The 14,203-nt window shown below is 33.9% G+C and overlaps 1 protein-coding gene across 1 annotated transcript; it reads left to right on the forward strand.

Annotated features, from left to right (window-relative positions):
- Nucleotides 1–9,332: 9,332 nt before the first annotated feature.
- On the forward strand, nucleotides 9,333–10,887 carry LOC130996144 (protein SHORT-ROOT-like). Its single transcript, XM_057921653.1, has one exon. The coding sequence runs from the start codon at nucleotides 9,474–9,476 to the stop codon at nucleotides 10,737–10,739; it is 1,266 nt and encodes a 421-aa protein (XP_057777636.1). The 5' UTR covers nucleotides 9,333–9,473; the 3' UTR covers nucleotides 10,740–10,887.
- Nucleotides 10,888–14,203: the final 3,316 nt, after the last annotated feature.

A 14,203-nucleotide genomic window follows, 5' to 3' on the forward strand; every position in this document is an offset into this window, starting at 1 on the left:
ATTTTATAATAAGTATAAACATATACTTATTTATATATATTTTAAAATTAAATTTAAAATTAAAAAAAAAAAACTCAAAATTTGGGAGGGGGCTCTAGCCCCCCTGGCTCCGTCCCTGACCACAACAAACAACACGGCCACATGTTGTTTGAGCAAAGTTGGACATTTTCTCGAGTTTGATTCGTTATAATTGCTACAACACAATGTCATTTTCTATCCTTCTCAACTTGGGATCGATGCTCAAATTTTGACAACCCCACCTTACATTTATTAGGATGTCTCAACTACATCTACAACTACAACTTAATTGTAATTTTTCATCAGAGTACTCAACGACAAGTACATTTTTTAGTACATTTGAATTGCAATTGTTTTGTAATTTTCGAAATATTTCATAAATGATGTTGGTGGTACAGAGTGGATTAGTATGACAAAATTGTCCATTTTAAAAAATAAACCATAAACTTCCAACTTTTGTTTTGGTTCGAGTAAATGAGATCGATCTTTTAAATTATAGTTGCCACTTTTTTGAAAACTAATAAACTTTTAGCTTAATACCCTCTTACATAATTGAACGATGAAAACAATTAAATTTCTAAATAGTATTTCTGCGATGCAAATTCTTACATAACATCATTATCACATTACAGTAGTAAGCATATATTGTGATAGGATTGAAGGTGACAGATATGAAGTTGGTAAAATTGGGATCTGATATTAGATTTGGTTAATCTTTGCAAGCCTGTTCATTTACAAGCATTAAACTTAAATTTAATTTGTTTAATAGGCGAGCTTTATTAAATAAAGGGCAAATAGCGCCAAAATTCACGAACTTTTACCCGATTCTCGTTTTTCCCACGACTTTTAAAAGTTAGACAAAAATACGCAACCTTTTGATAGATTCTGATTTTTCCCACGATGAATTTTTCCAACAATTCTATCTCTCTCTGATTTATCTTCTTCAAAAGAAGCATTCGTCATGTTGCTTTTTATCCACCAACCCTATGGTTCTTAGATGCTCCAAAGCATTGTCCCTTTCAAACTTCAACTTCTGAAAATAGAGCTTGTAATACGACGCAAGCTCCGGATCGACCCATTTGCATAATTTATGAATTGCAACCAATTTTTACCTTTTTTAACACAAAACGGCAATGTTTTTAACAGTTGGAAACGATGTCGTTTGATTTGCCGAACGACGTTGCCATTTTGACAATTCCGAGTGCCACTTAAGCTTTAAATTGGGCAAAATTAACAATCGTGGAAAAAATCAGAATCAATCAAAAGGCTGTGTATTTTTATCTAACTTTTAAAAGTCATGGTAAATACGAGAATCGGGTAAAAGTTCGTAAATTTTGACGCTATTTGCCCTTAAATAAAGCTCAAACGAGCATTTATCGAGCAACTCGGATTTGGGTTGTTTGACTCATTTACATCTACCTACAATTAATTGGTCAGTGTGATGGCTTTTCTAAATGAAAAAAAAAATAAAAAAAAATACTCAAGCTTGTCTTATTTTTATAATTAAATACACTAAAATACCATTAGTAATTTTCGTTGCAAGATAATGATAATAATTTATTTTTTTAAAATTACAAGAGGTATCAAATAATATAATAAAATAAGCAATTCACATGCAGGCCAGACAAACCTCTATACAACACAAATATATGAATATTATCCGCACAAAAATAGAAAAACTATACGGGGTTAAATTTAAGACGTCTCTCTAAAAAAAATGATAAATAACAATTATCTTCGTCCCCCATCTAAGCGTTACACGAACGGATGCGACCATTTTGATTTGCTTGAGATTGCAGCTCCATAATAATCACATTATAAGGAAGTATTTGTTGAATAAAGAAAAAAAAATGACATATTGAAGATAACTACGAAATCAAAAATTAAAATATAAAAATTGTTAAAAGGAAGTGATCACTGCTACAGCTATAGCTATATATCCTTTAAAAAAGTAAGACTATTGAGGCAACCAACTTTTGTGCTAGCTTCTGTTATAATTTAATGAAACATGGCATGTGTCTCTTTAGGTTGCGTGAAATTTTCTCTTTGTCATCACATTATATTGAAAAGATGTGATGATCATTCAATTACCTATCCCTCATATAATTTGAGTCTCAATTATTTGTCGGCATCATGATTATCAGTTTGAAACTAGATTATCATCAACATATATACCTCATATATATATATATATATATATATATATATATATATATATGTATATAAAAATTATATATAATTCTAGTTAATCCATAAATATTAATGTGATATACATTTCTAGTGCCGAATTCTATGTTATAAACAAGTTTTTATTTTGTGTACGATGCATTTTTGGTGCATGAAAATCCGTGGCGATTATTTTTCATGAGTATTGAATAAATTTATGGATGGGTAATTAAATCACACTTAAATTAAAAAACCGATGTAACAAGCTCATACATATAAGAATAAATTTATGGATGGGTAATTAAATCACACTTAAATTAAAAAACCGATGTAACAAGCTCATACATATAAGAATAAATTTATGGATGGGTAATTAAATCACACTTAAATTAAAAAACCGATGTAACAAGCTCATACATATAAAAGTGTTTGAAGGATCCAAATTAACATGAGATATTAATTTGAGCATCCCAATAAAATGGATGACACACTAGCTATCTATCTAAGTAAAAATGACAGCTGTTTAATTAATACGTTTATTAATTAATGAGGTCCTAATTATATAAAGCCTAATTCCTCCAAAAAGGGAACCAGATGTATGTTACGTGTTTGCAATATATGGAAAGTTCAGAGTGATTAATTAGTGAGTAGCATGAGACAATGATTCACTTACTGCTAGAGGAAATAATACGTGTATATGTATAAGCTCCTAGATTTGTTTTATCAACACAAACAGCAATAATTCTTATACAGTCTCAAATTTTATTTTTAATTTCAATTGTCCCTTGGAATTATATGATAGATCAACTAAGGCACTAAAGGGATGTTTGCTTTTACTTTCCGTTCTAATTTTTAGTTTTCAATAGTTTAAATGCAGTGTTTATGAAGTCCTATTAATTTTTTCTTAATTATATATTGTAATAAAGAATTAATTCGAGTCGTATATATGCAAACTAAACTACAAGTACAAAGGAGTACTGAAAAACAAACCTAGCGATTTTATTTTTTTTACCAATAAAGAGGAACAATTGAAAGTTAAAATTCAAATGACTGAGTGACAAAATAAAGAAGAGTAGACGTTAGAAAAAATTACAAAATGTAAAATTATAGGAATCTGATAGAAGTTAGAAAATAAAGGCAAAGGAGGTGTAGACACAGGATATGACGGCGATGGATGCTGAGAGACAACATCTAGTCAGACTCAGGCAAAATGGAGCCATCTTCATATAGCGACAACCAAATTTATAGGGTCTTTTGTAATTTGTAATTCACCATTTTGGCCTCCACTCATTCGACTATCACAACTTTGCTTTCACAGTAATTTTAAATATTGATGACTAAATCGGAAAAATATGAAGTAATCAACTCTACTTACAATTTATATTGATATTATAAATTTACCATAATTTGATATTGCTTTGATTTTTCAATTGTCTTTTTGTTTTTTGAATTAGAAATAAGTTATTTTTTTTATTATTGATTAATTTGATCAATCATACCGAAACCAATATATTAAAGAGGACCAGGAAAAAAAAGGGTTAAGGCAAAAGAAATGCACAACTTTGGAAAAAGTTACAATTCTCACCTGAGCATACATCAATTTATATTTTAGTTACAATTTTCACCTGAATTTGACTCACGGTGAAATTAGAGCTTAGTTAACAGTCGAAAATTTATATAATGTTGGTTTAATTTCTGATGATGAGGAGTATTAGAAGCTCAAAGGTCTAGGAAGGCAAAAATTAATATATTTGACTTAATTTTGACTGCTAAGTAAGCTTTAATTTCGTCGAAAGTCAAATTTAGATGACAAATACAATTAAAATATAAATTCATATATTTTTTTTGCTTAATTGAAAGTTTAGGTGAAAATTATAGTAATTTTTTTTAAAGTTCTTGTATTTTTTGGCCATTACCCCAAAACAATAAGTTTAAATTTTATTGCTTCTTAGTACAACTTGATGTCTACCATAAAAAAATAGATAATACTACTTATATAATTTACAAACTGTTATATTTGGTACAAAATTACAAACCATTACAGATAAACCGGCTTACCCATAGTATAGATGAAAAAAAATAAAATCTAAATTTTGACTGGATTAGACAATGATTTTAGAGGCTCGAAGAAATCTTGGTTGGGTTGAGCTAATTTTTCCATTTGATCGTGGGCTTTGATTGGGCTGAAATTTATGATGCAGGTCTACGGATAATCATCGTTGGAGTACTTTAGTATAAACCAGACAAATCCAAATCACTAACTAGTATAGATTAGATCAATATTAAAATAAAATAAAATAAAAATACAACTAATACGATGAGACTTGAATTAATATTTTTTTTCAATAAAGATATAATATATCAATTTTGCCACTTAATTTAAATTTTACTACTTTGTTATATTCCATTTTAGTCCGTCCAATTATAAATGGTCCGTTTTCATAAATGAAAAATCTTAATCCTTAGAAAAGTGTGCGCCCTGTCACTTTTAATAAATATACACTTTCTCCTTAATTATTGCATTAAAAAATTGTTAACCACTTTATAATGGAATGGATGGAATGGTGGGAGTATAATTTTTCAAGTCAATGATTTGGGTAATGAAAAATTGAACATTACAATTTACAACCGCCCCAAAATTTAAGCTAGTAAATCACAGAAGATTTAGGATACTTTGTTTCTTACATTTAAAAAGCGAATCAGATTAGAAAAACGTGATTCGAAGGATAATTGTGCCGGTTTTGTTTTTAATTTTTCTTTGGAGAGAAAATCATTTAATTTCTTCATATTTATGTAATTGGATCAATTGATAAGTAAATTAATTCGTGGGCATAAATTTGCAGTGTGATGGAGTAGATGATGTCGAAGACGGGGACAAAGTCAATTCCCAATTTGCAAAAGGTGGGCCCAACGAATGGAATTTCCTATTAGTTTTTAAGAATAATTTAGGAATCGGTAGACACTTCACCAATGATTGGGAGGAGAAACTATGAGTTTAGTGTTTGTCGTCTTCTCTGATTTTCCAACTCTCCAATAAATTATCTTCTGTACCCTTCGGTTTTCAGCGCTCTTAAATTAATTATTCTGTTAATGATAATTATCATATTAAATTCTAAATTATTAATTTAATAAAAAGTTTAATCCTAAATATGACCTAAACTTCTAATAATATCAATAAAAAATTTAAATCATTGACCTTGTAAAGATCATCACTAATATTTTTGATCGATGAAATGCGGATTGTGATTTTCACATGACAAAACGATATACTTATGCTAAATTACTAAATTGCTGCTATATCTTTATAGTACTTCCTTTGAGGAAACAGAATTTACTTCTATACCAATTTCGGCAGTCCATGTATTTTTATCCTTACTAATTTACCGTGCCCAAAAAGGCAAAACGGAATTCTAGGATTGGTCAGACTTAAGCAATTTATTGCTCAATGCCTCTTTGTCGTTGACGTGCATGCATTAAACCTAATTGAGAAATTAAGTTTTTTTTTTTTTTTTTTTTTTTAGTTTGAGAAATTAAGGTTTTACTTATTGATCACTTTGACGCATGGGCGGAGCCATGCTTGGGTTGGGGTGGGTTTAACCAATTTTATTTAAGGAAAATTCTCACTAATTCCTTTTTGTAAGATAAAGAATGTATTCCATTAACACTAAATCTATGTAGCCACAATATTGTGGCCACCCACACACTAGCTAATATAATAAGAAAATTCTTGATTTATTTAATTATTATTATTATTTTTTTTTTGATCAGTAAAGTAAAACTTTTATTGAAAGAAAATGTATCAAGGCATCAGGAATGCCAATCAAAACAACAAAACAAGTTTGAAGTCTTTGGAACACCAAGAAGTAAAAGGAATTCCTAACTCCACGATTTTGTAGGCCTCGTTCCAACTCCAAAGTCTCCCCTTAATCTGTAATACAAGTCTATCAATATCCCAAGCCTTGTCCTGAAAACGGCTACCATTCCTGCTTTCCCAGAGCAACCACACTGTTCCAGCCCACAAAGCTTTAAGCAATCTTCTTTCTCTCTTCTTTTTTCCAGCCGCAATGAAAGAAATGAAGTGTTGAAATATACCTCTCGGATTTGCCGTTTTGATGTCAAGCCATTGAAATATCTGTTCCCACACCGCCGCTGCTTTCGGGCAATGGAGGAACAGGTGTTCCGTCGTTTCCTCATTAGAAACACATGCATTGCACCATCTCTCCTCCACGCTGATCTGGACATTTCTTCTACTCAGATTATCGCATGTTGCCAATCTGTTTCTAAGACATCTCCATGCCGTCACCTTGACTTTATTTGGTGTTGGGGCCTTCCAAACCTTTGCCATCTCCAAAGGTAAAACTTGTTGCTCCTGTCTTGTTTTTGCCACAATTTCATATGCCGACTTGATTGTGAAGCATCCATCTGATGTCGCCTTCCAATTCCATCCGTCTGTTACATCTACACAAGGAGCAAAATCAGCAATCACCAACCGGAGATCCTCCGCAAACCCTTTCTCCCTCTCCCTTAACTCCCTCCTCCACTCCACCCTCCACACCCACGACCCTCCCTCCCAACACCCGCTTTCACCAACCAGCCTTTTCTTGTTCAGACTCAAATTATACAATCTCGGAAACACAAACTTAAGGGGTTTGTCAACCGCCCACACATCCTCCCAGAAGCTTGTCTCCAGCCCATCCCCAATTCTTCGCCTCAAATTATTGATGAACCACCGATCTCTCCTTCCTCCTTCCTTATCCACAATTTTCTGCCACCACCCTTTCTGTCCACCTCTTCCCGCCACCGAACATTCACCCCCTTCCCCCCACACTAGCTCCCCATAAATCGATTTAATCACCCTTACCCACAGAGCTTTCCCCTCCCCTAAAAACCTCCAGAGCCACTTACTTAACAGCACCTGATTAAACCAATCTATATTCCGAAACCCCAGACCTCCTGAATCCTTATTAAGGCACAAGGTATTCCACTTAAACCAGGTGATACCCCCCGTCTGTGTACCTCCTCCCCACAGAAATTTGGAGAACAGTGAATTAAGTTCCTTAATAACCGCTTTAGGTATGAAAGAGAGGGATAATTGATAGACCGGGATGGATTGCAACACCGATTTGACAAGAGTAATTCGCCCTGCCAGCGAAAGATGTCTTTTCTTCCAACTTGCCACTTTGTTTGAGACTTTATCAACCAAAAACTTCCAATCTCCAACACTATTGCTGCGCCCCCCCCCACTTTAGTACCCAAGTATTTGCACGGAAATGATCCGATCTTGCACATGAGTAGCGATGCCCATCTCCTCTCAACTGCCTCATCCACTCCCACTGTCAGAAGACAGCTTTTGTCGAAATTTACAGCTAAACCAGAGACGAACTGGAAGAGAATCAGGAGTTTCTTTACGCTCTCCATATTCTTGTCATCTGCCTCCAACAAGAAGATAGTATCGTCCGCGTACTGCAGATGTGAAATTGGCACTTTATCCTTGCCAATCTTCGCCAGAACTAGGAACTGCCTCTCAGCTGCTCTTTCAATGAACTCGTTGAGGCCTTCCGCCACAATAAGGAAAAGGAAAGGTGACAACGGGTCACCCTGTCTCAAACCTCTCTCCATTTTGAAGTCTCCCGTCGATGACCCGTTCACCAATACACTTGCCGTTCCAGATTCCAGACACCCTTTAATGAACCATTTTTAATGATATAAGTAACTCAAAACAAAATACAGACTACTAATAATCTTTTCATTCATTGCTCTCCCACAGTTGCCGCTACTTACACTAGCCCCCCCGCAAAAACACTAACTTCGCCACTGCTTTGACAAGAATCTAGAAATCAGCCAGTAATCTTTTTTAGATGAAATTTTTAAGTACATAAAAGAGAGGGAATTCAAGAACTTGAAATATTTCGACTGTACACTAATAATATTGCTGTGCATGAACAACTAATTAGTACATTAATTAAACAAGACGAATGATATATATATATATATATATATAAATTAATTTAAAATATTTATACACAACGTTTGGAGAAAACCAAGTCAAAATGAAGAATTATACATATATTTTGTCTTCACTATATAGTTCTTATCATCATCTACTTGTTCTCATTAGCCTAGCAAGAGCAAAAGTCCGACCTGGACTCTATTAATTAGCGTTAAACCGAGATGCATTATTTTAATAAAGATTCCATTGCATTTATGCTTATTTATATAGTGAAAACGATTAAATATTTTTTCGTTGAGAGGCGAACATCATAAACATCATTAAATATTCCTTTGATGATGTAACATATGATCATTTTGTCTTCCCGTTTGTTCCTAGGCTTTATATATATAGTTCAATTGAAGTATATATAATTAATTAACATCATGCAAAGCCAAAATAGAATAAAAGGTTACTTCAAATTCCACCAATAAATCCAGGAAACGAAAATGCTAATTGGAGCACAAAATACTGAATTCAATTTTTTATCGCCCACAATATAAAATTAAAGAATAATTAAAAAATAAAAGGATGTCAAACTACTTGATTTTCTTTTCTCTGACCTTTTATTTTATTTTGCTAGGCAGTTGGGATGAGATCCAGTGTCTCATAATCTTATGTGTCCCATGCTTATATTTATTATTTTAAAAATATTTTTTTATAAAAATTAAATTTATTATAATACTATGACTTATATTTAATTTTTATTTCAAAAAAATTAATTTTTTAAAAAAATATATACCATGACTTTGAGTTTATCAACCTATTATTAGCTAATAAAAGTGAAATTAAATGATAAAAAATAATTATATAACCTAGATTGATGGAATAAATCCTAATTAATAATCACAAAATTAAACTAAAACATATAAAGTTGAAATTGAAGAAAATATATATAAGAAATTAAACGAAATTGAAAATGAAACATAAAGTGAGATATAAAGTGTGGTACACTGAATCTCATTCCCAGTTATCATGCATAACAACTACTTAATTAGTCGCGCGCTTAAAGAAAGCGATATATATATAAGGTAAATTAAATTAAGTTATAAATTAATATTGAATCAACCATATAATTTATTAATTTATTGTCTATGTACTATATTATACGATGATGCATGATGGACCCATTCTCCTTTAAATAGTATGAAACAAGTTAATATGAGAATGAGCATATATAAACTGACTGAATCCTTGTATTGTATATACGAATTGAATTCCCCCATATCTTTTGTTTTCTCTTCTTTATCCTATTCCAAATGCACCGTAGCTTGGGTCCAAGCCCAGCAACGTAACAGCCATGGATACCAATTCCAAATTCCTCCACACCATCGCCAACCCTAGAATCAATACCAATGGAGGCTTACTCCATCTAGACATGCAGCCCACCACCTCCTCCTCCTCCGACTCCGCAGCGGAGGGTACCGGCGACGCCAAGTGGGCGTCGAGGCTCCTCCGCGACTGCGCGGCCGCCATGTCCGACAAGGACTCCGCCAAGATCCACCACCTCCTCTGGATGCTGAACGAGCTCGCCTCCCCCTACGGCGACACCGACCAGAAGCTCGCCGCCTACTTCCTCCAGGCCCTCTTCTGCAAGGCCACCGACTCCGGCCGCCGCTGCTACAAAACCCTAATCTCCGTGACGGAGCGGAGCCACTCCTTCGACTCGGCCAGAAAACTCATCCTCAAATTCCAAGAGGTCAGCCCCTGGACCACCTTCGGCCACGTGGCGTCCAACGGAGCCACGCTGGAGGCCTTGGAGGGCGAGCCCAGCCTCCACGTCATCGACATCAGCAACACGCTCTGCACCCAGTGGCCCACCCTTCTAGAAGCCCTCGCCACCCGCACCGACGACACCCCCCGCCTCCGCCTCACCGTGGTCGCCGCCACCGCCGCCGCCAAATCCGCCATGAAGGAGATCGCTCCGAGGATGGAGAAATTCGCCAGGCTCATGGGCGTCCCCTTCGAGTTCACCGTCATCGCCGGTCTCAACCGCCTCGGCGATCTCACCAAGGACGACCTCGCCGTGCGCGAGGGCGAGGCCGTGGCGGTCAACTGCGTGGGCGCGCTGAGGCGCGTGGACGTGGAGGAGAGGAATCGCGTGATCGAGACCATCAAATCGCTAAACCCTAAGGTGGTGACGATCGTGGAGGAAGAGGCGGATTTCTCGAGCAACAGGGAGGACTTCGTCAAGTGCTTCGAGGAGTGTCTGAGATTCCACACGGTGTATTTCGAGATGCTGGAGGAGAGCTTCGCGCCGACCAGCAACGAGAAGCTCATGCTGGAGCGCGAGTGCGCCAGGAGCATAGTTAGGGTTTTGGCGTGCGACGACAAAGTTGAGGATTGTGATAGTGAGAGGAGGGAGAAGGGGAGGCAGTGGTCGGAGAGGCTCCGGGAGGCGGGGTTCACGGCGGCGGCGCACAGCGACGACGTTGTGGACGACGTGCGGGCGCTGCTGAAGAGGTACAGGGCGGGGTGGTCGCTGCTGCTGCCCGGAGAGGATGGGATTTATTTGGCATGGAAAGAGGAACCTGTAGTATGGGCATCGGTATGGAAACCATCATAATATTATACCCATTTTCACATATATATAATAGCATCACATTAATTTCTTCATATTCATTATTATTATCACCAAAAAAATTGGTTGTGTGCTTCATTATATATTTACACTGCTAAGAGTTTATTCAAATTTTTGTGCCTGTTTCTTCGTCGATGTTTTTTACAGTTGTTGTTTGAAAGCTTTTGCACTTGTATAACGAATCGTTTTGGGGAAGGATGAATATGCTTTTTCTTTGTCTAATGAACCTAGCTAGCTATAGTAGCTAGTAGTGCTCACTACTGTATATATATATATATATATGTATCCATCTATGTTGTATGTAGTATATATATTGTTAAAAAATTTAATCACGTAAGTATGTTTCCATTGAAAACTATATATCATTATATTTACTTAAAAGTAATTATTTTAATTTGTAGTAATTTCTTGTGACGTTCTATATATAGTTATTTCATGTAGTGGTGATCTTGATCATATATAGCTAGCTAGCTTACATGGAGTACATCATTTTCGCATTTCCTGGTATAACGGTGATAATGACTGACTAACAAATCAAACATTAATTAGTAGTAAAATTTATCTCTCAACTTCTAGGGATCCAGTTTACCTTAATTGTATCATCTACAAACTAATCAATGAGGCACAGTTGGATGCATCCGCTTTAATTTAATTATGTGATAGTAATTAATTGGAAAGGATGTGCCATATATACATTGCAAAATATCCTGCACGACGAGAAGCAATATTATGTTAAATTAAAGGTGAGTCATATTATGAATGTGTTTAAATTTTGGTCACAAAATCCGTGTGAAATTGAGGCATTTGTTGTAGATGGAGTTGGAGCTAGGGTGCATTAATTTTGGTGAAGATATATTAGTGGTAGTCCATGGCAGGTAGAAATTAATTAGAGAAGATTAATTAGAGGATGGGATGGGATTTGGGAAGATGAAATCGTGTTGGTGGCAAGCAAAGGTACACCAAATGAATCCCAGAGTTGTCTTTTTGTCTAGTGAAGAAAAATGTGATATGAAGAGCATATATATTGATCTCCCCTTAATTTCCACCAACATAATGTAGTGGGTAAATGCTTTTCCAGATTTCGGATAAGACCACTCCTCATTTTTAATCTTTCCACACTTTATTAATTTTTGCTTTTGTCACTTTATATTTAGATGGTAAGCTTTCTTTGCAAAAGTAGGGACCTCTTCCCTCTCTTAGTCTTTCGGAGAAGCTAGGACCCCTACTTAGATACAACAACACCAACCTTGGCCTGCTTCCCAACTCTACAACACACACATATATGTAATTTCAATTATTTCTTTTTTTTCTATTTAAATCTTCCAATTGGATATTTTAATTATTTCCCTAGTATATAATTGCAGGCCACTTTGATCTCTCAATAGACCATGCTCACATGCACTGATCACTCTCTTTCTAACTAACTGCATGTTATGAATTTTCTACAAGAAGATGTATATTTCTGAACTCTTAGGTCAAAGCTTTATTCCATTTCTAATTAAGATCAGTGAATGTTCATGGTCTTGCTACATATACATATATATATATATTCAGGAAGAATTTTTTAAATAGTTTTAAATTTTTTATTTACTTCCACACCGTGTCCATGAGTCACCTTCAGGCTCGCCCCGCGTGCAAGTGCCTCAGCGTCAGCGGCGGAGGTAGAAATTTTTGTTGGGGGGAATTATTTGCTCCAAATTTCATGATATATAAGTATAGGGAGAAAAGTTTGTCCATATTATTAAAAAATGATGTTAGGGGGTAGGCCCCCCTAACTACGCCACAAATTTTTCATGCATGCTGCAACTGTGGAAAAGTGATCGAGTTCAAAGCATTCGAGTGTTTGTTTAGCTAGTATACAAATTCACAAACATATATATCGTGTAATCGTACGTCGTGAATTTTGTGTACTAAAAAGATAATTTCCAAAGCTTACGTACGTACGTTTGATTTGGTGGATAAAATCGATAATAATAATAGTATCGATTATTTTACCTATCATAATTTGTCACTCAAAAATACCCTTGACAAGGGTGGCTTTAATCATGCGCCTATAACCCCAACTTTCGTGTGTGGATTCCACAATGTCACATCAAATTTTTAAAATCCATCAACTTTTATTATACTTTTCTCTCTAATAATTAATTTACAAACTCAACTTTCATATGAATCTCACTATTACACACAACTTTATATATTTATATTTTATGTGATTAACTTTTTCTTTCACTACATAATTAATAAATTTGTTTTTGAGTATTATATTTAAATTATAAATATAATAACTAAATAAAACAAAATTAATTCTTTCGTAATTCTAATTAATAATTAAAACTTGAAAACTAAAATTGAAATTATATTAAATGAAATGCATAATTAAAAATCTAAATACATATTAATTCAAACTAATAAATGGAAACAGAGAAGAAACGGAGAATAAAATATTGATAGGAAAAATCGAAAATGAAGAAAAAGAAAAAAAATTGCAATGAACCCCAAAAATAAGGACAGAAGTTGGCTTTCATTTTTGGAAGTTTGGCATTTTATCGTTGATGGTGTAAATGTTGGGTAAAAAGTAAAGAAGAGATTGGTACGAATAAATGTAATTAAATAGGAATAGAATGATCATATATATGAAACGAATAATAATAATAATAATAATAATAATAATAATAATAATAATAATAATAATAATAATAATAATAATAATAATAATAATAATAATAATAATAATTCTCACGCTTAGATGTACAACAGTACAATAAGTAAAAAAAGGAAAGAAACCTTTATTACTTCCACAAATACAAGTATGAAACGCAATAAAGGAGCCAAACAAGAAATCAATAATTGCACAAGAAAATTCCATATCTAATGCGTCGAGTTCAATTTCAACATAATTTACACAGAAGATGGGTAGTAGTGCAAGTGTGCAACAATTTCAAGTAATTTTAAAATAAAATAATTGATTGTAGTTTATAGCAGGTACAAATCTATATTTATTATTATTATTATTATTATTATTATTATTATTATTATTATTATTATTATTATTATTATTATTATTATTATTATTATTATTATGAAAGTATAAAATAACTATAAATATAAAATATATTAAAAAATGCTATATAATAATTCAAGTCTATTACAATTGAAACCTAGAAATTTTCATTGATTGAAATATTTGTACGAATGACTTGTTATCAATACTATCAAAAATCTATTTTCCAATATATATAATTAAATTATCATTCATTTATTGATCTCTCATCCAATAACGTTGACAATTCTTTATGATATTCATTACATAATATCGTTATTCGCATTACGAGGTATCTATTATATAATTCAAATAAGCAAATCGTACGCAGGTGAGACCTCTCACTAAAAAAAAATTAACTAGTGACACGAAACTTGGTAGCTATTATGTGTGTTATAAAAATTAGTGA

This window comes from Salvia miltiorrhiza, chromosome 1, assembly GCF_028751815.1.
Source record: "Salvia miltiorrhiza cultivar Shanhuang (shh) chromosome 1, IMPLAD_Smil_shh, whole genome shotgun sequence".
Lineage (NCBI taxonomy): Eukaryota > Viridiplantae > Streptophyta > Magnoliopsida > Lamiales > Lamiaceae > Salvia > Salvia miltiorrhiza.

Bases quoted from the DNA above. Each gene is read 5' to 3' on its own strand.
- LOC130996144 (XM_057921653.1), top strand. From the start codon at position 9,474: ATGGATACCAATTCCAAATTCCTCCACACCATCGCCAACCCTAGAATC.